Here is a 24,478-nt window from a genome sequence, read left to right as displayed (position 1 = left end):
CGTATACCCTGGTAGCAAAGACCGAAAGTAATGCTTTCACTTTACCTTTTTGGGGGTTAATTAATCTGAAAGTGGCCTTTTCTCTTTGATAATTGCTTTTAATTGCAGATTTTGGGCTGTTTTGGTTAATCTCTAATAAGACCTGGAAACCTCTTGAATTTTGATGAGCATTTAATTGCGTGATGTTTTTATCTACTGAGGCCAGCAAAAACAAAAGCAAGACTATAATTGTGGCGTAAAATCATTGTAGTACAAATATATAAGTTTACCTTTGTGCTGGAATGAGCAATGCTATCTGTGTTTACCGGTTCATGACAGTTCAGTTTCTTCTTTAATATACTGTAGCGATTACTTGCAAACCTTGGATTGATGGGAGGATTTTTTTTTTAGAGAAGCAATTGTGGAAGGCAATTTCTGGGAAAGCTTTACGTTAGTGCACTGAAATGGAGTCAAGTGATTACTGTGAGTCGCTAAACTGGCAGAAGGTCGCGCAGTGGACAGTGAACTCTTGGACAATGTGTCAGTGTCAGTATCAGACTGTGCCGCTTCAGTCTTGGTGTGATGACGCTGTGGGTTAACATTAACGCTTTTCAGCCTCTTCGCTGTGAATTCTCTATGCTTTTCAAATGACAGTGTGCAAATGAACTGAATGGTACCAGTGTGCTGATGGCCACCTGAGCTGATAAAGCTTCATTGTCGGTTCTTTCGAGCTTTTGGTGGCACGGTTGATGTGTAAATTTGTTTATGGTTGAGTTTGGGGATTAATTAGCACTTTCAGTGTAGTGAGTTTTCAGATAAACATCCAATTTGCTGCTTATTAATAGTATGTTCATGCAGAATAAGGCGTTTAAGGCATACTTCACCCAAAAATGAACATTTACATTTGATTTGTTCACCTTCAGGCCACTGAAGATGTTGGTGACTTTTTCCATATGTTCTAGTGAACACTTGGATGCAAGAGTAACAAGTGCTGTTTTTTCCATAAATGGAACTTACCTGTGATTTTTCCAAGTTGCTGTGGATTAAAAGCAGGGTTCCCATGAATCATGGAATTTCTGGATTACCTTGGAATTTTAAAATGTCTATTCCAGACATTGAAAGTCATGTAATACAGTGGAGGACAGAAACAGAGTACTAAAGTTAAAGTAGAAATACACTAGGTAAATTATTACTCTACTAAGTAAAAGTTCTTCCATTACACGGATGTTTATGTTTATCATTTCAGTGACCTGATCAGCAATATGGCAAAACTTTGAATAAAAACAATTTAATTCAGAACCAAATGAAATAACTTGATTTCAGACCATTTGAGTTTTAAGGTTTATTTTTGACATTGTTGCAAGTCTAATTGTAATAGTAATTTGTAATAAACAGGGGTTTACATGAGTTTTTTTTTTTTTTTTTTTTTTTTTTTTTTTTTGCTATATTCTATACGAATGTGCATAAATATAAACTGGCCATATTTGATTTACAGCAGAGAGTTTTGTATCAGAAACTAAACTAAAAACACCCTTGTCAGTCACAGCAGCATACATCATGTACAATATTCAGTTTCAGTCATTCTCCAGTAAAAATGTTATATCAATTTATGAATGCTTGGATGTGCTTTTTAGTGTTTGGGCATTAATCGAGATGTCTTCGAGCCCAGAATAGTCGATGGCACTTCTGGACACCGTTAACATATGGCTTCTTTTTTTGCACAGTAAAGTTAGAAATAGAAGAAAATGTCATTTCTTTTTTAAGTCAAGACATGATGAGATTGATTATAGAAGATGCCGGATTGAACACATGAAACTCACACATAAACATTTACTCAAAGGAGAAGAACCGCCAAAATGTCTATATTGCAACAGAAACCAAACCGTAAACATATTCTTGTAGAATGCCCTATTTTTAATAGTATCAGACAATAGTTTTAATCTGGAGAGACTTTAAATGAAAAAATTTTCAAATGTGAAGCCTTCTAAAGTTGTACAATTTTTATCAAAAGCAAACCTTAAACTGTTTTAGATTTTTATCTTATATATTATTATTATTATTATTATTATTATTATTATTATTTTATTTTTTTCTTAATTATTATTATTATTATTATTATTATTGTATTTTACCTTGTATCTTATTTATTGCTGTTGATGGCTTGTAATTTTCAGAATATTTTTATAATTACAGAAAAGTGGTATTTATAAAATGTGGTTTAAAATCTTTTTTTTTTGCCATGACATTGCCGTAGAAGCTGAAATGGCATTAGAATTAACTCACTCTCTCTCTCTCTCTCTCTCTCTCTCTCTCTCTCTCTCTCTCTCTCTCTCTCTCTCTCTCTCTCTCTCTCTCTCTCTTCTCTCTCTCTCTCTTCTCTCTCTCTCTCTTCTCTCTCTCTCTCTTTTCTCTCTCTCTCTCTCTCTTCTCTCTCTCTCTCTCTCTCTCTCTCAAATTCAAAGAGCTTTATTGGCATGACTGTAAAACAAATCACAATGTTGCCAAAGCAATAACAAAATACAGAACATTCATATAGATAAAAGAAATATAAGTAATAATAAACAAACACATATACATATCGTTATATTATACATATATGTTGTCACAATAAACAAGTTAATAATAAAAAAAAGATTAACAAAAGTATATAATAATAAATGGTAAGGACAGAGAGCTTTAATAAGGGATGAGGGGGTTCAGCCTTTTTCTCTCATATGGTGGCATGAGGACACGTACTGTGCTGCTAGGTGGAGACACTTTTCATTTTCTCCCAAAATATAATGGAGTTTCTCCGTATTTGTGGCTTGCTGGAATTGTGGTAGAATCAGAGACATTTGTGTGAAGTAAGCTTCTCTGATGCTCTGATATTTGCTGCAGTGAGTGAGGAAATGCAGCTCATCCTCCACAACTCCAGCAGAGCAGTGTGGACACAGTCTGAGCTCTGGGCTCCTCCAGCTGCGCTTGTGTCGGCCCGTCTCCACACTCAGACTGTGTCCACTCAGACGGTACCGGCTCATCAGCTTTCTCTGACCGGGGCTCTTAATGTTGGTCAGATACGGGGCCAGTTCATAACCAGGTTTAATCTGGTTGAAGCACGCTAACTTTTTTATTTGTTGTACTTTATTTTGCCAATTGAGTTTATAATCCTCCTGGGTAATCTTTTCTATTTCTTTAGTCTTTATATGTTGGGACAGGGTTTGTGAATTTAGTTGGTGTTTTTCCACCAGATAGTGCATGGGGTCGCTGGCCGGATGTGCATTTCTATATATGAGGGCTTGCTGATGGTAGCTCTCTGGGCTGGAGTCTGACAGATGGAGCCAGAACTTCCCTGCTCTCTTCTGGATTTCTGAGAGCAGAGGGAACCTGCCTAGTTCTGCTCTGCAACCAAGGCTAGGTGTGCTTCTGTGAACTCCGAGGATGTTTTTGCAAAACTCCAGATGAAAGATTTCAACTGGAGTTTTTTCCCAAGATTCATAGTTTAATTTAAATGTGGGTCCCCAGAGTTCACAGCCATACAGCAGGACTGGCTTTACAATGGTGTCAAATATTTTCAGCCACAGTTTAATGGGTGGGTTAAACTTAAAAAGGTTTTTTTTAATACAATAAAAAGCCCTGCGTGCCTTAGCGGTCAAGTCTTTTAGAGCTTGACTGAAGTGTCCAGAGGCTGTGATTGTCAGACCCAAATAACTATAAGAGGTGACGTGGTCAAGTATTGTTCCTCTGATTTTAAAAGTGTGTCTTTTTTTATCAGCCAGACGAGGTTTTTTACAGAAGATCATGATCTTGGACTTCTGCATGTTAATGGGCAATGCCCAGTCTGTGCTGAACTCCTCCAAGATAGAGAGACTGTGGTGAAGACCCTCTTCATGAGGAGACAGAAGCAGCAGATCATCCGCATACAGGAGACATTTGATCTCTCTGTCCTCCAGGCCCAGGCCAGGACTACAGGACTTCTCAAGTGCTGATGCCAATTCATTGATATAAATGTTAAATAGAGTCGGGCTGAGACTGCAGCCTTGACGGACTCCTTTACTCTGAGTGAAATAATCAGTCCGCTTATTGTTTATTTTTACACAACACTTGTTCCCATTATAAATGTCCTTTATTATGTCATAGGTTTTTCCTCCAACTCCACTTTGTAAGAGTTTTAGGAAAAGCCCATTGTGCCACACCGAATCAAAGGCTTTTTTAAAATCAATGAAACAGCCGAATATTTTCCCTTGTTTGGTCTGGTGGACATGTTTTTGAATGAGTGTTTGGAGTGTGTAGATGTGATCTGCTCTCTCTCTCTCTCTCTTCTCTCTCTCTCTCTTCTCTCTCTCTCTCTCTCTCTTCTCTCTCTTCTCTCTCTTCTCTCTCTCTCTCTCTTCTCTCTCTCTCTCTCTTCTCTCTCTCTCTCTCTCTCTCTCTCTTCTCTCTCTCTCTCTCTCTCTCTCTCTCTCTTCTCTCTCTCTCTCTCTCTCTCTCTCTCTCTCTCTCTCCCTCTCTCTCTCTCTGCACAGTACAGTTTTAACCATAGACTGTAAAATATATGGACGTAGTATCCGTGACGTCACCCATAGGTTTCTGAAGAGCGCAAAAGAAGCCACAAGTAGGCGCGGCCAACCGTCGCCATTTTGGTCACGCGTCATCACACCCACGGCGGGATACCAAACAAGGGCAAAGAGGCGGAGAGTGAGCGGAGCTACAGACACCTGCTAGCATTTAGCTTGGACCTGGTTCAGACACACTTTACTTTGGGAGAAATGCTTAATACTTTATCACTTGTGACTCGTTTGTATTCTGACCACTTGTGCTTGGTTGTACACTATATCAATAAAGTGTTTAGACTTTTAAAAACACTGCTGTAATACATTGAGCCACTAAACATTGTTCTTATGACGTTTTTAAACAGGAGGAAAACGGAAATTACTTACAAACACTTCAGATATAGTCTTTGTTAGTTACTGTAAGACTATTGATAAAATCCAGCATAACACTGTATGACAACGCTTCAGATGACTGTTCTAGAGCCTACAGCTAATCAATCTGACAGATTCTGGAGTACTTTACAGCTCTAAATATAAATATAAACGATAAATGATCTTAAATAAAACAAATACATGTACAGAGATGGTATATAAGTATATAACTTTACTCACATGGGAAACGGAGGCCACGTGAATGGTTTGTGAGCACAATTAAGTGCCCTCAGCATGCCATGCCCTCTAATAATTGTAGGAAACAAGTCCAAAAGGCAGTTGACTGTGTAAAGCCACATAAAACAACACAGAAATACGATAAATATGCCGAGTTCAGTGGCTAATCTGCAGAGGTGACGTGACGGCGACCAGCGAGACCTAACTGTCACTCAAGTGACCACTCCCTTAATTATGCAAACTTAGTATAACTTAATATAAAGGAAACGGATGAGTTATAAAAAAATTCACCCCCCTCACAGTTGTCATGAAGGGTAATATTACCTGTATTAACCAAAATCTTTTTTTGTACCAGGCTGTAAACACCTTTTTTTCTGCTGTATAGTTGGCCATTCTAACAGTAGGCTCAATTGAAATTTGCTCTGTTTTGGAGCCAGGAGAGGCCAGGACTAGCGGAATTTCAGATGAATTGCAGTTTTAGTTACTTCCGTATTGGCTTCCTGAGGGAGAGCGGGAGGTTGCCGCTTGGTTTTAACTGGCATTTGTGGTACTTGACAAAGGTTTGCCAAAGTAGTCCTGAGCCCATGTGGTGATATCGCCTATGGATAAAGGAAGATTTTTGATGCAGTGCCACCTGAGAGATTGGAGATCAGTTATTCAGCTCAGGATTGTGCCCTTGTATTTTACGGACTGAAACTAATATTCATGCTAAGTAGACACCACGAAGCTACAAGAATAATTCAAAATGGAGTGCAAGCTGTACCCTGATTGGTGGCTTTCTGCATGGGAGACCAATTATGATTTTATCCACTCAAAAATAAATAAATAAAAATGAATGACTTGTTTTGCTAAATGTAATTGAGTAAAAGTAAGATATTTGATTTTGGAGTATAGTAAAGTTAAAAGTAGAAAGTTTCCCAAAATAGAAATTCTTCAGTAAAGTACAAATACATGAAAAAGCCACTTGAAAACAGTGATGAATCCCATTTACTTCATTACTGACCACCACTGATGGAATATCAGGACATTTTTGTTATTTTAAGTACTTTCTATTTCTACTTTCTATTTATATAAATGTATTTTTTTTTCTATGCCATGCTTTTTATTATTTTGTTTCATGTGTTTTGCCTATTGTTATGGTTAGGCTCTTTTTTTTGACTATTTTATTCCTTTCCCACTTATCAACCATAAGTCAAATACAGTCAACAGGCTCAAGCTTTTCTTGTTATAATGTGACTTTTTTTTTGTCTGCTCAGTGCTCAACCAATCCCTCCTGGGTTTTGAGAGATATTTTAGGCCTAAAATGACTGATTTTGTAGACACTTTTCTTAACTTGAGCCATTTCTTGTGTTATTTTGCTGTGAAAATGCACACATATTTGCACATCTTAGTTCTTTATTACCTCAAGAACCAATAAAGGAAACAATAGGAGAAACAGAAAGTGTTTAGCCGTTAACCATAAAGCCTAATCAGATAGATGAATGACTCGGATGATCAAAATAAACAAAGCTGTTAAAATCTCACAGTCAGATACAGGGCTGGACTGGGGCAAAAAAATCAGCCATGGCATTTTGGGCCAGAGAGGCCCACATTCAATCAAAATCCTATCTATCTGTGCATGTCCAATATGTTTATCAACTCCTATTTTATAAAAACACAAAAGCCTTATATATTTAATTAATAAAGACATTAATCTAAATTTTTGTATACTGTCCATAAAGATTTTAGTTCAGTTCTAAAAAATACACTATTCGTTCATTTATTTTCCTTCGCCTTAGTCCCTTATGTATCAGGGGTTGCCACAGCGGAATGAACTGCCAACTATTCCAGCATGTTTTATGCTGCAGATGCTCTTCCAGCCACAACCCAGTATCAGAAATCACACACACACACACACACACACACACACACACACACACACACACACACACACACACACACACACACACACACACACACACACACACACTCATATACTATATATACATATACATATTGCTGTTTCACTATCTTAACAATGAAAACATAATTTAAAGAAATGAGTTATTTTGATATTATGATTAACAGACACCAAACAGCCTCGTGTAGCTACATATTTATATGAGCGTCGTCTTCACTCTGCATATTTATAACAAAACTGGGCCTATAACATAATGGCCTCCTTTCATTTTCATTGAAAAGAATGAACTTTACCCTGTCTCTTTTGCTGAATATCAGTTTTAATAATCAATAATGGCCTATATAAAAGTATAATGTACAATAAATTTATAAGATAAAGGTAAGCAATCAATCAATCACTGTGCAGAATCAAGTGTACGTAGTTACATAAATTAATATATTAGCTTATCTCTGCACTCAAGCCAAAACAGAGTTACCTGAGAACAATTAATTCAAAAGACCGACGAGTAGTTAGATAGAGACAACCTGATGAATTCAATATCCCCTTTAACAACTATGGTGAGATGAAATCCAGCAGTAGATCTTTGAACTGTCCGACATGCATTATACTCTCACCTGGGGTTTATGCTTAAACCACCCGCTGAACTAATGGCTGGAGCTCTTGGCAGAGTGTGTGTGGTCACGTGATTTGTGTTTTAGCCGTGTAGAATGAACAGAAAACTTTTTCAGAACCGCTAAATGAAACGGCAGTGTGTTTCCCGCAATTTCTCTTCACCTCCCTTCTGTTTCTTCTCTCTGACTCTCGACTATTTTGACAAATAAACACAGACGTTGCACGCTCACACAGAGCCCTAAATACTAGGAGTTTGTGATTGGGCCAGCCCAATGTCAGTAAAGAAAAGAACCAATGGGCTGCAGAGTGTCACATGGGCCGGCCCGATCTGTCTGTCTGAAAAAGTGTCTTACTTTCAGAGAGTCACAGATCACAGCATTGTCAATTAATAATGCAGAAAAAGTGATAGGCTGCTAAGCCTTTTATGGACCGATCAGATCTTAGACGATGATCAGCCCGGCCCAAAAAGTTCGTCGGCCCAGCGGGAAACTGCCCGGTCTGCCAGATGGCCAGTCTGCCCCTGGTCGGATATATGATCTGATCATTTAAATATACCGGCTCAAAAAAACGGGCTTCTTGGATTCATCAAGAACATGTTCAGTATTATGTTCTGCTGCTCATTTTTTTTACAGTGTGCCTTTAGCATTACACGGGGGATCTTGTGTTCTACTGTACATTCAGTGTCAGTGAAAGACTGTTCAAGCAAAGAGAAATGTGCCCAGATGCAGGCTTTTAGAATAGTTGGGGCATTTTTAATTTTACTCGTACATCCCTATCGCTTTCCTCGCTAATTCGATTCAAGTTTGTTTGTATATCAATTTTCATAATGATAATAGTTTCAAAGCAGCTTTGCAAAAGATTATATGGTACACTGTATAATAGGGGTGTGAACCTACACTGGTCTCACAGTTCAGTTATGATTATCATGCCATTGATTCGGTTCAATTCGAAATCTCAGTGTATCATGGTGCATTGACGATGCTTTCCATATACAATTACATTTTTTTTCTTCACAACACAAGAATTTTTTTAAATGAAAATCTATAAATATAATAATATTTATAAACTATTTATAGTACAATTTTGTCCTATATTACAAGTAATGATATACAGTTGAAGTCAGAATTATTAGCCCCCCCAGTTTATTTTTCCCCAATTTCTGTTTAACGGAGAGCAGATTTTTTTCAACACATTTCTAAACATAATAGTTTTAATAACTAATCTCTAATAACTGATTTATTTTGTCTTTGCCATGATGACAGTAAATAATATTCAACTAGATATTTTTCAAGACACTTCTATACAGCTTAAAGTGACATTTAAAGGCTTAACTAGGTGAACTAGGTTAAATAGGCAGGATAGGGTAATTAGGCAAGTTGTTTTATGACAATGGTTTGTTCTGTAGACTGCCTGAAAAAAAATAGCTTAAAGGGGCTAATAATTTTAATTTAAATGGTTCTTAAAAAATTAAAAACTGCTTTTATTTTAGCTGAAATAGAAAAACAAAAAAGACTTTCTCTAGAAGAAAAAAATATTATCAGACATACTGTGAAAATGTCCTTGCTCTGTTAAACATCATTTGGGAAATATTTAAAAAAGAAAAGAAAATACAAAGGGGGCTAATAATTCTGACATCAACTGTATATGAACTGCCCCTTTAATTTGACGTGCTCAAAGAAAACACTCTTTTTGAATGTTTCAAACAAAACTCCAATACATGCACAGAAGACAGCATGAGATTTTATAGCAAATAAAATAATGTAAATATTATCCCTCTTACTTGTCAACCGAGGTCATACACCCCTATGATTGGTCACTATCTTCACCCTGAAATAAAAGCCCTGTTCACCGATGATTGACGCAGGAAGAACAGCTGCGGTTACAGTATATATGTGCATAATACGCAGTTATCACAGGTAATCCGTAATAGACACAGTGGAGGAAACTCGCACCACAAGCACGCTCGTGTCTGGATCCACAAGTATCAATTTTATAGCCAAGAGGAGATGAACAGTTACCTCATGAACGCACCCGTGGGTCAAATATTCAAAGTGAGAGAGAGAGAGGTAAAGATGGATTTTTACAACATTTCTCCCTAGTAGTGAAATAGCAGTGTGCTGTGCCTTCTTCATTGTCAATGAAAGACTGTCCAGCAAACTCGCAAGCAGTTGAACTGTGCATAATTATCTACCTTTTAAGAAGTAGGAGTGTTTTATTTACTCACCCTTGCCTTCTTCGCCATAGTATTCTAATGCGACATCGCGCATTGGAGATAAATGACATTAGTATGTAATAACCGGTTATGATCTACTACTGAACCAATATTGAATTGTCCCTATCTGCATCGCGGTGCACTGAAGAAACAATTAATTTTGACACCTCTAGTTTCTACAGATACACACTTTGTGATCAGTTCAGTACTCTGCATCGGCCGATACCCTGAGCTCTGGTATCAGAATCGGTATCGGGAAGGAGGGTATCAGAACATCTCTAATGTCTGTGTAGATGTTCAACAAAAGTGTATTTGAGTATTTAAGGAATGTGTTGTCCTCAAAGTCCTCGGATGGTTGGCACCATCTCTTCACAAGTCTTGACTCTGATCAAGTAGCACTGCACAATCTCTAGAGGCTTCGGTATAGGCATTCCTATGTGAAAAATAGAGCAAAGAAAATGTTCATAATGTATTTCAACAAGAAATATTAATGTGGATGTAAAAATGCTTTTGAAGTGATCCATTCTATAAGTATGCTACCATAACAAATCACTTGAGAAAAGCGACAGTACATCATAACTGGTTTTGTTTGTTGGTCATTCGCAATGCACTGTAAGAACTATTAATAATATTGTGAATAATGATCAATTTCAAATGATCTTTTCTTTCACAAGACATCAGTGTGGAGCCTTGGCTCTTTATTTGAACTTGTTTGTATGTTTATTTTTCATCTCCAAAAAAACAGTAACTATTGAGTCTCATTAAATCTCCAAGGACGACAGATTCAGCTTAAAATAATCTTTAATGTTCTACTAAAGAAAATAAGTCACCTCTTAGATGACCTGAGGGTGAAAATCTTTGTATATTCCTTTAATCAGCACTAATAAACGGGCAATATTCTAGTAATTTTCTGCTAATAAGCAAGTTGTTAATACCGAGAGTTGATCCTCAGAATAAATTGTTAGCGTAAATTAAATTAGCAAAACAGGGTTAACAGTGTTGGTTTAGATTAGTTTCATTGTTAATGACTTTAGTTATGAGATTATTAAACATTATTAGAGTACAAAAGTGATGTCCGCCTTACACAACATTTGCGTTTAATGACTTTATTTTTAAGCACTAAAATATAAGCACTTTGTTTTATTAGACGGAGTTAAACACTAAACTGTAAACTGATATCTAATTTCTAACTTTAAAAAGTCACTTTGCAATTACTTATTCAATTTACTAACAATTTCAGTATTGAAATAGTTTCAAAGTCAATCCTACATCATTCATTTAAGTGTAGGCAGATGTGCTGATGAATATAGTACCCAAAAATTGGTAAGCATGCCTCCATACACACATTTGTGCATCAGTGTCTTAAGCAATATTATGACTGACCAAAGCCATTTGAAATAATTAAAAGAATTAAATAAGTTACTAGCATTTGATGGTTGAAGAATGCAATTTGAAAGCATAAAAAGTTTTTGTATTCAAATCAACCCAATCTCAATCTCATGAGGAAATATATTTTTCACATTGTCAGAATTCATACAATTTTTAAAAGGAGGTGTGGCCCTAAACCCCACCTCTGGCATGGCTATGAGCAAAGTAAAAAGTACAAATAAGATTATGCAAATTGTATGTGAGCATGTTTAAGAGTGGCATGTTTGACTAAATGCTGTAAAAGTAAAGGCTCTGCGTCAAGCCCTTGGGTGGAGATGGTTTGGGTGTGTTTTATGCAAATGACTAATGTCATTTAGAATAATCCAAATACTAGGATTTCAAAGCTGAATTTTAGCCTTTCTGGTGATGATGATTATGATTATTATTATTATTATTATTTATGAGCAGTTTTTTTTTTCAGAATTCTTAGATGAAAATAGTCAATGATAAGCATTTATTTTAAATAAAACGTTTTGTAAGATTGTACACAAAAGGTTGGAGTCATTATCATTTGTTTTGTAAAGAAATTATAGAAATTAATACTTTTATTTTGCAAATATGTACTAAATTGACCAAACGTGATAAGATATTAATAATTATATATTTTCCACTTAGCTGTTTTTAGTAATAACAATATTAATGATGATGATGATAAAAGCAAATCAGAATTTTAGGATGATTTCTTGCTAAAAATTCTGCATTGAAATCACAGGAATACATTACATTTTAAAAATTATTCAAATAGCAAACAGTTATTTTAAATAATACATATACTTTTATATAACATGTTAATTCTTTTTTTTTTGTACTGTTTTTTTGTGCATTGTATCAAATAAATGCAGCCATAATGAGCAGAAGACACTTTTTAAATATATATTTTAAAATGTTGTGAATTACACAAAACTTGTGTTTTGCAGTGAGTGCTAACATTTTAAATATCTTAAGAACCTTTATTGATTATAAAGAATGGAATGGAAAGTTCTGTGAGTGAAAATGTTTCTTCATGGAACTGTTGCTGGCAACAACGTTATTTTTTTTTCAGAGTATTGGATGTTTTCCATAAGAAGTTGTACTTCTTGTACACATTCTTTTATTTTTATACACGGTTATGGTATGAGGATGGTTTGGAGGCCATGAAAGACAGAGGCCAGTTAAACCCCTACTCTTTTTAGAAAGACATCATTGGATTTTTAACTCCCACAGAGAGTCAGGACTTTGGCTTAACGTCTCATCCGAAAGACTGCACTCACTAAGCAATATAGAGTCCCCTTCTACTGTGGCGTTAGGACCCACAGAGACCACAAGTTGAGCGCCCCCTGCTGGTCTCACTAACCACTTCCAGCAGTAACCTAGCTTTACCATGTTATCTCCCATCCAGGTACTGACCGGGCGGAGCTCTGCTTAGCTTCAATGGACGACCATGTAAGAGTTGCAGAGACAAAAAAAAACTTTAATTTACAAAAAAAAAAAAAATGTTTTACTTTTTATTGAAATATGAAATGTTTTAATTTGGTTTTCATATATTTTCTACACTAACAGGCAGAACTTTATTGATCTCCTTGGAGGAATTTCTCTCCTGTTGGTATCAGTGACATATGGGCGACCAAGCTTTAATCGCAGTCCTCTGCTTTACCATCTGATCTATCAAAGGCAGTGAGCATCTGTTAAATGAGGCTAAATTATGTGAGTTAAGTAGCCCATTTCAAATGTTTCGTTTTCTCATTAAATCAGCATGAAAACGCAATTTCAAGTAGCATGAGATAATCGTGTTCAGGAGAAGGCCACGCTGAAGGCCGATCTGCGTGAAAAACAGCTTTACTTTGAGGTTTATGATACCAGGTTGTGTCAGTGTAACAGAAGCTTCGCTTGCGGTGTTATTCCTTACCTCTGTTCATTTGTTTTAAGTTGCTGTTTTCTCGATGGAAATCTGAAATGGCAAAGACATTTGTGCTGCTTTTATCATGACCGGTTCATAAAACAGAAAACCCTTGTTTCCTTTTCTAAAGCTTACTAATGGACTCTGATGCTTGATAGAAGGGTCTTATATTTCCACCCACTTTATTGCTGAGATTTATGTCAGAGCTGAGGCCGTGTTTGCCATCCTGACACATGCAGTGTGTGTTTTATAGACTGCCTGATTAAAACGGCATAATCAACATTTTAGGGACAGTTCATTAAATATCTTTACTCTCTTATCTGAGACGTTGACGCCTCGGAGGAGGAATCTTTCATAATAATATCCTAGTTAATGTTTGATTGTATGTGTGCAGATCTGGCCTCAAGCTGTCTTTTTTTCAAGTGCTTGTCTATTTGATCGAAGAATTCAAATTCCTTCTTTTTTATCCTACTTGGTATAAAATAGTATAAAATACACAGAAATAATGAAGCTTTTTGAGTATTGTTGACATTTTTCAGATTAGCCTTGATGTTTTTATCTGTTATGTCTGTAGAGGTTTTATTATCTGTTATTGAACGTGCTCATTATAGAGAGCTCAAGCTCTGTCGCTTTATTCACTTAACACATTGTCATAACAAAACACGATGCGGTTCCGCAACTATTTTTGTGTCTTAATCATCAGCGATGGTGACGCACAAAATTACTATTTTAGAAACCATTTCAATTTCCACGACCTTGCAGCAGAACAACAGCATATAATACTCAGACTATGTTCTCCTCAGGTACAGAATATGTGCTCTATTCAGTGTTAAATGCTGTCTATGCAAGTTTAAATGCCATTTTACATTTGAGCCAGTGACATTTATTGCTAAACTACTGAAAGCAGTAGCAGATTACCATTAGCCGTTAGCAGACAGTTTGAAAATGAAAGTCAGAACTGTGACTCATTGCAAATCAACAACATCAGTCACTCATTAATAATGTTTAATAGATTTATTATGTATTAATTAGATTAAAAGCTTTTACTGTTTCATTGGGAGTGCAGTGGCTGATATTTAAAGTGCGCTTGAAATCTAAATTTACACTGTTTATTTTGTTAGCTTACGTTGTTATGTGTAGGGTGAATAATTAATCTGTGCAAGTTAATCCACTGAAAAAATGTGTTAGTAGTATGGCTGTACAATTGATTGCTATAGAAAAATGATTGGGATCTTGATTCGACTCTTCACACCAGTGGTGTCAAACTCAATTATTGGAGGGCTGTAGTCCAGTTCCAGCACTGCTTCAACACCTATCTGTAGGTATCAAACAAGCTTAAAGCACCTGACTAGTTTGATCAGGTGTGTTTAAAGCTCGGGTTGGCCCTCTAGTAACTGGTTTTGACACATGTGCTCTACACGATCTCAATCCAGCATCTCTACGAATAATGTTCAAACAGATTGCAAGCATATGTCTCAAACATAATAATTCAACTTTAGAATTATGAATAGTTATATTCTGATGTCATCACTTTACTGTGCGTTTACTACTAGCACAAATTTCTCATGTCTATACAAGATTTAGCATTTTAACCAACAGTAGACCTATACAACGGCCTAATATTATTCTTATTGTTTTACCATATATATTTGAGAAATAACAATAAAGCTAGCTTACTAATATTAAACTTTATTATACATCTAAAGAGTCATGAGAGAATTGTGATTCTCATTTTAGCCAGATTCGTGCAGCCCGAGATTTTAGTGGTAATCTTCAATAAAAAAAAAACCTCTGACCATTCCATGTTTGGAGTGGAGGTCCTTCTATTGACGTCAACCTTAGAAATTCCACAGGAACTGAATATTAATACCCTCTCTTATCTTGAAGTTTGCTAATTGCTATGATGGAATACTGCACAAAAGAAAGTCCAGCCCCTACTCAATATCTCATTTCAGTTGAAAGTCCATCAACATAATGAAATAAGTCTCAGCAACTTACAGGGGATGCAAATTTTAAAGAACACATGAAATCAAAACTAACGTTGCTAGTTTTGTGGTGAACAATTCATTTGTGCATGTCATGATTAGGAAAAAATGTTTGCCCTTCTAATCTTTAATTGAAATCTGAAAGTGCACTTCCTGTTTGTTTTTAGTTCAATTCTTAGATTGGGGCTGTCCGAGGTATTGGATGTGGTTAACATATTTAACCACGCCCCTCCAACTGTCAGTTTTGACAGAGCAATGACGACAAACAGAAATGGTGAGAAAGAGGTGTCTGTTAGGTTGTAATAGCTTTCTCAAAACTTTTTCCCATTCTTTAGGAATGAAATGCATTATTTACTACATCAAATCAGCTCACAGTAGATAAAAAACAAGCCACTGCCACTGTTTTCTTAAACAATATTTGTTTCTCTAGGAACTGCATCACAATATGATTTAAAAAATGGCCGCAGCTACTGATTCATGCAGACCTTAAATGTTTTGGTGCAGACAGACAAATTGCTTGTTGCTGGAATCTTGTTGTGTCACGTATTGTTAGGACATGGTGTAAGTGTATTTTTAACTGCATTTAGAATATGTGGCTATTTATTATTGGCCATTTCTCTCAGATGCCATATCTTCACCACAGACTTGGTTGTTTTTTTTTTTTTCAAGCATTAACATTGTCATCCTTTTGTTTCAGTTATCAAAACTAGTTTAGAGTTTGGCTGCCGCTTTAAAGCTTAATACTTTCCCAGTGATTTACGCCTTCATATAAAACTGCTGGTTTTTATATTATTCATCTATAGTCTCTCTACCAATTAATTGAATGATGTTTTTTTTTTAAGACAAAGCAAATGTACACCAAATCATCACTGTATGAAGATATTTAGGCTACACCATGCCTCAGTTGAACAGTTCTCCTTCAGTAGAACACTGTTCGAAATCTAAATGTATAGATAATGGTTAATGATCTGGAAGTACATTACCACTTCTTTTTCAGTTAAGTGTAGGGGAGAGCGGAACGTATGTAACGTGGGACAAAAGTAACAAAGTGGTTTTCTCTGAGCTCTGTCAACATGTGCTTTATAGGCAGCACATTCAGCATGCAACCCTTGATGGAGCTGCCAAATATCACCTGATTTTGGGACTGTGTATTTGTTAGCTCCGAATTTTAGTTTTTAAGTACAAAAAGTAAATTATTGTAGCTGTCCTTTTTTTCTGTATTACAAGTTGTGTTTACTTCAGCTGTTTAATTAAATGAATTAATTTTGCCAGTATTAATAAAAAATATTCTAAAATTGTAGAAAATGTCAACATTTTGCAATGTTGGATTGCTTCTGAAACATTTGATGGCGCTGAAATTTTAAATGAAAATCCAGTTTAATATTTTTTGAAAAATTAAAGGACAAAATATATTTGCAATAAACAAGGTCATTGTCAGATATATTTAAAATACACAAGAATAAGTCAGTAAATCTAGCAAATATTGTTCTTACTTTTGACTCACCTGTGTGTTACTTTTGTTCTTGCTTAAAAGTAACAATGTGCAACTTTTGTTTAAAGTGAAGTTATATAGGGTATTTCCCATACCGATATACTTCCTGTGAATGATAAATGTGACTTTTTTTAAATTTTATTTATATATTGTTTACAGCATTGATGTTGCTATGTAATTAAAAATCAGTTAAATAGACTTCAGCATTCATTTATTTGTTTAAGCTTGATAAGAGCGCAGAAACACCATTGCAAATATGGGGTAAAATAAATGTCCATATTTTAAAGACATGGTAAAATGTAATTTAATGCAGTGCTTCTTGTACAACCCGAGACCCACTTATTGTATATCAATCAGGCAGTAAAGATTGTTGTTTTTTAAAGAAAACAGACCTTAAACATGCCAATTTTGTAACAGCAAACAGTTTGACCCAGGTTACTGAAAAATTAAAACCCTTCTGCATATAGAGTTGTTCTACATGAATTCAAAATAACACCTGACTGTGACAGACCCCCTCTTGTGAGTTAGTAACCACAGCAAAAATATATTTCTGTTACAAACATTATCTGTTAATTTGTTTTTTTTTAATGAAATATGGTTCTTTCATCCCTGCTCTCCCCCTACTGAAATTTCCCTTTTCCCTATAAACAACCCATTGCAATGCAGTAAATCAGCTGTGAATAAAAAACAACACAAAGTTAAATATTTACACAGTGTGAATGTAAAGTGTATAAACATTTTTGTTAGTTTGTTTCTTTAAATATAAATTTTAAGGAATACTAAATCAAGTAAAAAGATAATAGGCAATTTTGTGTCAGAAAACTAAAATACTGTTTTAGTTTCTGTAAGTTTGCAACAATTTGTTTTAAACAAAAGTGTAACTTTATTGAACATATTGTGTTTTTTATCATTATTGTTGCTTCAAAAGAACACTGTAGCAGCATAATTGTCTCAAAATGAAATCCATTTGTAGCTGTAAAATAATGCACTAGAAGACCAAAATACACTGTGAAAAATGTATATGATGGATTAATTTCTGGCAGAATGATATCAGAAAATAATCTCACTGTAGACCATTTCAATGTGGTCATGTCAATAGCCCATGAACATTTCCTGCTTGTTATCAAACTCAATCAAACCTTAATGTTAAAACAGCTCTCATAACATCATTTATCAATATGTGGCTCTTTTTACATTCTCGAAAGACAAGTGAAGTTTATTTATAAACTGATTTCAAGAGGATCACGTGCTTATGGTTGCTTGCAGCCGGTCCCGCATTATTCAATTTATGATTCACCAATCAGATGATTCCTAAGCCACTATAAATACACTAAGTTTCACAAAACGACCATATTCGTTTTGAAGAACCCCCCTTCCACCTCCTTCTCCTTTCCTAGATGAGTGGCACGGTGGCCCAGTGGTTAGTACTGTTGCCTCACAGCAAGAATGTCATTGGTTCTAGTCCTTACTAAGCCAGCCAACGGTTCTGTGCAGAGTTTACATGTTCTCCGTACTCGCATGGGTTTCACCCTCAGTTTTCTCCCATCGTCCAAAAACATACAACTTAAGTTAATTGACTAATCCAAATCTGCACCATAGACATGCTTCTAGTTATCTCTTAAGAGGAATCACTATCTGTTCATTAGCTACTACAGCAGGGGAGTCCTCGAGATCTACTTAAACTCCCCTCTCTCCTTGCAAATGGGAGAGATCCCCGGTCTCAAGGATCTTATGAGCTCAGGGCTCTCTCCCGTGACAGCATGCCAAACAAGCTTTATAATCAATCATCAGCTAAGTGTGAACTCTTGAAAGAAATAAAAAATGTAAAACAGTAAATACGTTGTGACCATTGTTTTTGCTTACATCCCTCAAAATGGTCTATATTGTTTTATTGTTATTTTTTGTGAACAACATTTTCGTGAATTGAATGCATATAACTGTCTATTAACCATTATATACAAATATAATAGACTCAATTGGGTGTGTTTTACCCCTCGACAAATATCAGTGAGGATTCTTTTATATTTCCCTGTAGTATTTATATTTACACTGAATTATTATTCAGTTTTAAACCCCTAAAATAGGATTACATGGTGGCAGATCTTTTGCAGTGCAATTTATGAATGTGTTTATATTAGCCTGAGGTTTCACACACATTGTACATTAAAAAGGGCAAGAAGCTAAGCTTGACAAGCATTCTGTAATGAGAAAGGTCAAAAACCAGCCTGTCTGAATTAGATTTGACTTAAGAAACTAAGGCTTGTTCCTGGAAGGATTATTGGAGCAAAAGCTTCAGTATTTCTACACCTGAGCAGATATAATCATTTAAACGATAAATCGTGCCTAGACAGCTCTGATAACCTCGGTCGAACTTTTTCCCCTTTGGAAATTATTCCATTATCTAGTTTCTGAGTAGGCTATTGCTGATGATGAGATAGTCCAAGGCAGTCCATTATGTAATAGCTGTTGATCCAAGGCACTTGCTCGCTGCATGAGATCAAGCACTGACCAACAGAGAGTTTTCCGGAGCGGTGAGGTCTAAACCTCCTCATTTTTGGGGGGGATTCTGTTGTTGTGGGTATTTTTCATCCCTCAACTACCTGAGTGATGCTAACGAGAGCTCGTCCCAGCGCAGCGGCGGCTTTCACGAATGCAGCGCATGAATATTATCTGGAGCTGCACGCTACTTCGGAAGTAGGTCACCGATTAAACGTGTCTTGTCAGCTGTGTGTGCTCCCCTCGTTTCATTTCACTGTTGAGCATCGATATTATTGTAATAGCCCGACAACTGGACCCTCGTCGCTCGCGGAATGTGATTATTTGATCGGGAATACGGCGGAGTGAGTGGATGACGAGGTAAATGAAGGATTACTAATCTGTTTTATCTTGGTTATGCGCTTTTCTCTCGCGCTCGCTCTCCGCTGGGGAAACAGCCCGAAACATGACATGATCCGCGATCATTTTTCGCTATGAATTCGGTTCGAGAAATGCTTTTTTGAGTTCGACTTGAGAAACTGTTCTTCCGTCGTGCTCAGGATACCGCCGCGGAGCTCGGAAATTTCGCCAGGGACCGATCGAGCGCTTTCCGCTTCGGCGTTTGATTCTCACGGTTGGCCGTTTAGTGTCGATTTCAGCACTGGCGGTGATAGCTCGGGTTCGAGTTGGCCGTGGTGGTTCGGTTTCGCAGTTATGAGGTATGCGGTGGATGAAACCGTGGGATGAGAGACGAACAACGTTGTTTTTTTTAGTGTGTGTGTATGTGTGTTATGTGTGTGTGATACGCCCTATGAGCCGCGCGAGCTCCTCTCATCATCATACACCTCCAGCACGCGCTCGCTGCCTTTATCCAGGATTACTTTAATCGCGCTGTACATTTCACTGAGATGTTTCCTTCTTTCTGGTTTCTATCCACACCTTCCCGTTCTCCATATCTGCAGTGTAGGAGGAAATACAACAGCTTTTCGCGCACAGTCAGTGGCTGAATTTCAGATTACACGAAGGGAACAACAACAACTTTGGTCTTCGCGTCAGATATCACGTTTAAAGCGCCTATTGAAACGCAGACTATGCGCGTTTTTCTCTTTAACGTTTTCGTTTTACCCGACATGCCAGATGGCTATCCGGTTATTTGCCAGAAAGTCATGGGCTGATACCTCAACCCGAAAAAAAAACACCCGGAATGCTGGTAAATTATGGGCAGCGGTCCATTTCCCTTCACCCACTCCTGAAACTAGAAAGGGAACCTCTAATTTTCCACAGCATAGTGCCAACAATTCATCGTCCAGCTACCTTTGACTGGGGAGTTTGTTTTGTGTCAGTCAATTGGACGTGACCAGCAGTTAGTCTATTATTTTATGAGCCCCACATCCGTCCAGATCAATAACTTGTGACATTCGCAGAATTACAGACTGTTGATTTAGATTTTAGTGGTCCTTCGGATGTTTATTTAAAGCTTTTGACATTGGTGAACACACACCGTGAGATTTAATTGCTGTAATTGCTGTGAAGCAAGTAGAATGGATTTAAAAGCTTACAGTTTTTCTTTTATGTGTTAAGTTTTTAATCAGGTTAATGTTGATTTTGTGAAATTTTAGAAATGCAAGATGTAATTTTTTTTAATGCGGGGCTTTGTGCACAGTGTTAAATGGATCATTCACACAAAAATTCAAAGATTGCTGTATGTTTATTCACCCTGAGACCACACAATATAGATGACTTTTTCTCTTCAGCTTAGAGATTTTTTTTCGTTATATGAAACTGTGGTCCTTGGTGATACCTGGAATGCCTATCAATGGCTGCTGGTACTCTAAAGTAGAAAACTAAACAAAACCATATACTGGCCTATCAAAATCAAAATTCTGTGGCTCCTGATGACTGAAGTCTTAAGGTCCATGCAAGAAAATAATACTGATTCTGTTTTTTTTTATTTTTATTTTTTTTTACTTTTTTACTGCATCATCAAGGATAATCAAAAGCAAGGACTGTTAAAATGAGCATTACAGCACAAGTGTTCTTCCTCGCTGTTGTAAACACTGCATCACATGTGAGTTTGCGCTTATGTATACATCATTATGCAACTCACTCGTAAAAACTGCTCAGCGCAGTTTGCTGAGGCTGTGGATTAAAGTTAATCATGTTGTAAGTGTTTAGTTTTGGATTATTTCGCCTTTCAAGATCTTAATGTATCAGGAGTCATTCATGTAGTTTTGCATGTAGTTCATGCATTTTAGTTTCTATGTAAAATCTTCTTTAATGTTCAACAGGAAAAAAAAGTTGCCTACATTTTGCAAACTTTCATTAAATCTCTTGAAAAAATATTAGTCATTACAATAACAAAACTTACTGTACATTAGGAAGGTTTCAATTACAGTAATCCCAAGTGTATAACTTTGGTTTGGGAAGTAGCATGACGCAAAATGGGGAAACTTGTTTTAGGGGAAAATATAATACTGGAAATAATAACATTGATTATAATGATAAATTCTGCCAAGTGTAATAGTCGACTATAAATTATGTACAAGAAGAATATGTTTTTTCTTAATTGTTTAATAAAAGCCAGTCAACAGTAATCATTTCAAAAGGTCAAAAATGTTTGTCATTCAATGGATAGGCATCGGAAACTAAATATTTACTCACCATTTACTCACTCTCAAGTGGTTCCAAACCCTTTTCAGTTTTTTATTCTGTTAAATGCAAAATAAGATGTTTTGTAGAATGCTGTTAACCTGCTAACATTGACTTACGGTGAAGGAAAAAAGTAATTACTGTGGAAGTCAGTGGTTTCTTCAGAATATCTTCATGTGTGTTTAACAGAAGAAAGTCAAACAGGTTTTAAACAAGTAAAGAGTGAGTAAATGATGACAAAATAAAAAAAAAACTTTTGTGAAATATCCCTTTAATCTTTTGTTTTTGTGAATGACATTTAAATGCATTGAGGCACAACTTCCACTGTTAAACAAACTATTATTCTAACTTCTGTGCATGAAAATGTTAAATAAATCACAGATTCTGTCTGACAGAAAATCTGATTTTCCTGACCTGAGCTAATAGACTCAATCAGCCAACTCGCATCTCCTTTCTTTCTTTTCATCCATGATGACATTAAAGTCATCTGTTGCTGCTTCTGGTGTTTCATCGCTGACTGTGCTGCAACCACGATACCTGCTTGTTAGAACTTTCGGTGAGCTATTTTTAGAGCGTAGACTCTTTTCTACAAAGGCAGATTCTCTGTGTCCTGCCCCATCCTGCATCTCCGTGGCGATGATTTGCTTGTGTATAAAAATCATAACAAATGAATTTAAGAGTGTGAGGAACACAAACAGGATTTTGAAAAGTGGGCATTTCATCCCTGTGCTCAGTAGAAATTATGCCACTGAGAAATCATAAGTAAAATATAGGTAGTTGTCGACAAATAGCAAACACCGTTTAATGTTATTTTCATTTTAAATACACACCACATATATTTATGTAGTTTGATATTTATAAAGTCTGATGTTTGGGAAAATATGACTAACTAATGATCAATTCTTTCACAGATTTTTTTCTTTTTTTTTTTTCCTGAACTGTATCTCATGGTGGGTCAGTGTTTAGCACAGTCGCTTCATCGAAAAAGGTCACTGGTTCGAGCCTGTGTGAAGTTTGCATGTTCTCCCGTGTTCACGTGGGTGTCCTCCGGGTGCTCCGGTTTCCTCGGCAGTCCAAAGACATGCGCTATAGGTGAATTGAACAAGCTAAATTGGCCATAGTGTATGTGTGTGATTGAGTGTGTATGGATGTTTCCCAGTGCTGGGTTGCGGCTGGAAGGGCATCTGTTGTGTAAAACATATGCTGGATAAGTTGGCGGTTAATTCTGCTGTGACGACCCTTAAGGAATTAAGGGACTTAAGCCGAAGGAGAATAAATGAATGTATCTTCAATACTTAAATTAAGAAAACCAACTTTTATTAATAGAGTAAAATAGTGTGAGAGCGACTTATTTTCATGATGTACCATTTATTTTACTTGAAAATGTCAATATATAATTTTTTCTTTATGACTCGTTGGACGTTTTTAGTAAAAAGTGGTGTCACACCAAAGGACATAAAAGCTTAATTTTATTGTAGTTCCAAAAAAGTTCAATACTAGGGCTGGGCGATTAATCAAAGTGGACATTCTGAACCTATAATCGATCTTAATTTTCCAGGATGATTTTTATCTATTACTTTCCCTATGTGTCATGTGTCACTGCTAAAGGCTGTGGCTGATTTATACTTTTACAGCCATATCTGATCTCTGATTGGACGATGAACCCATTCTTGAACCTTACTTTGCACTTCACTGACGATGATTGGAAGCTTATTAATTATCTATTACATTAAAGTTATTATTTACACTAAAATATTTGTTTATGGAAGATGCAAGAAAGTTTAAAATATTATTTACAGGATATACAAAAGCTATTTTACTTAGAAGAGATGCTGGTTGTTTTCTACTTTTTAATATGAAAAAATATTGAAAATAATTAATTTTGTTTACAAAAGTGGAAGTTTCTCATTTTCACTTTTTTATATAAGAAAAGTGACTTGGTTTTAGGCAGTGTGTGTTTTAATTTCTGTTGTTCAACGTTGATGTTCAAGAATTGATAGTAGATGGTGTGTGTTTCCTTAAATTATTTAAAAATCAAGTAATGCACCCTTCATTCAAAAATCACTGACTTGTAATATGTGAGCATATTTACTGTACAAAACTGGTCAGAGAACTTTGAGGACCAAAAAAAGTAAACATTTATTTTGATTTTAGGCTTAATCGCCTAGCCCTGTTAAATATATGGAAAATTCTGAGACAAACTGAAAAGATGCATATCATGGGCTTCACAGGGGGATTCAGACACATGCTCTTGAATGGGGTCCTTCAACTATTAACGTTTTCTGTGCAAATGGCAATATAAAATGATCAGAGAAGGTGGTTTTTAGTGACAAAATGCATCAAGGATCATGTTTTTAGGAATGTATTGATAAAACAGATGGTCACCATTTACTAAAATAGCCACAAAAAAAAATTTTTTGTTTTCTTGTTTAGTTTTTCATCTATTTATTTAAGTGCTGAAATCTATTGATATGCATGAAATGTAAAAAAAAACATTTATTAACAGCATTTTTTATAACAAGATCCATGGGAGACATGACATGTTTAATCATTTACTGCATTTTAAATTATGTCAATATATATTATAACTATTTTTGTCATGTCAACAATGTCACGTTATACTGAACTTTAAAAGTTGGTAAATTGTACTTTCAGTATAAGGTCAATCTGTTTGGCTAAACACTTTAAAATAGTCATTTTTTGCGGTTAGTTGAACCACAGAATGATTCCCT

The 24,478-nt window shown here is 36.0% G+C and overlaps 1 protein-coding gene across 6 annotated transcripts in view; it reads left to right on the top strand.

The window, feature by feature from the left end:
• The window catches only part of bahd1 (bromo adjacent homology domain containing 1), a 73,274-nt gene that overhangs the window by 22,460 nt on the left and 26,336 nt on the right, over positions 1-24,478 (top strand). For 2 of the 6 annotated variants that reach the window (XR_012393458.1, XM_021473210.3), the window contains exon 1: positions 19,313-19,478. The exons of 2 other annotated variants lie outside the window; for them this stretch is intronic. Coding sequence is in view for 1 of the 4 variants with exons in the window: in XM_021473208.2 (XP_021328883.2) it covers positions 21,112-21,165; positions 22,230-22,302 (127 nt within the window). In the remaining 3 variants the exon portion in view is untranslated. Of the gene's footprint in view, positions 1-19,100; positions 19,479-21,085; positions 21,166-22,229; positions 22,303-24,478 lie in introns of those variants that run through there. 2 more of the 6 variants (XM_021473208.2, XM_021473211.3) reach the window with 2 other exon arrangements.

Source organism: Danio rerio, chromosome 17, assembly GCF_049306965.1.
Source record: "Danio rerio strain Tuebingen ecotype United States chromosome 17, GRCz12tu, whole genome shotgun sequence".
Lineage (NCBI taxonomy): Eukaryota > Metazoa > Chordata > Actinopteri > Cypriniformes > Danionidae > Danio > Danio rerio.
The sequence above is the reverse complement of the archived record's forward strand: the minus strand, read 5'-3'. Positions and strand labels throughout refer to the sequence as shown.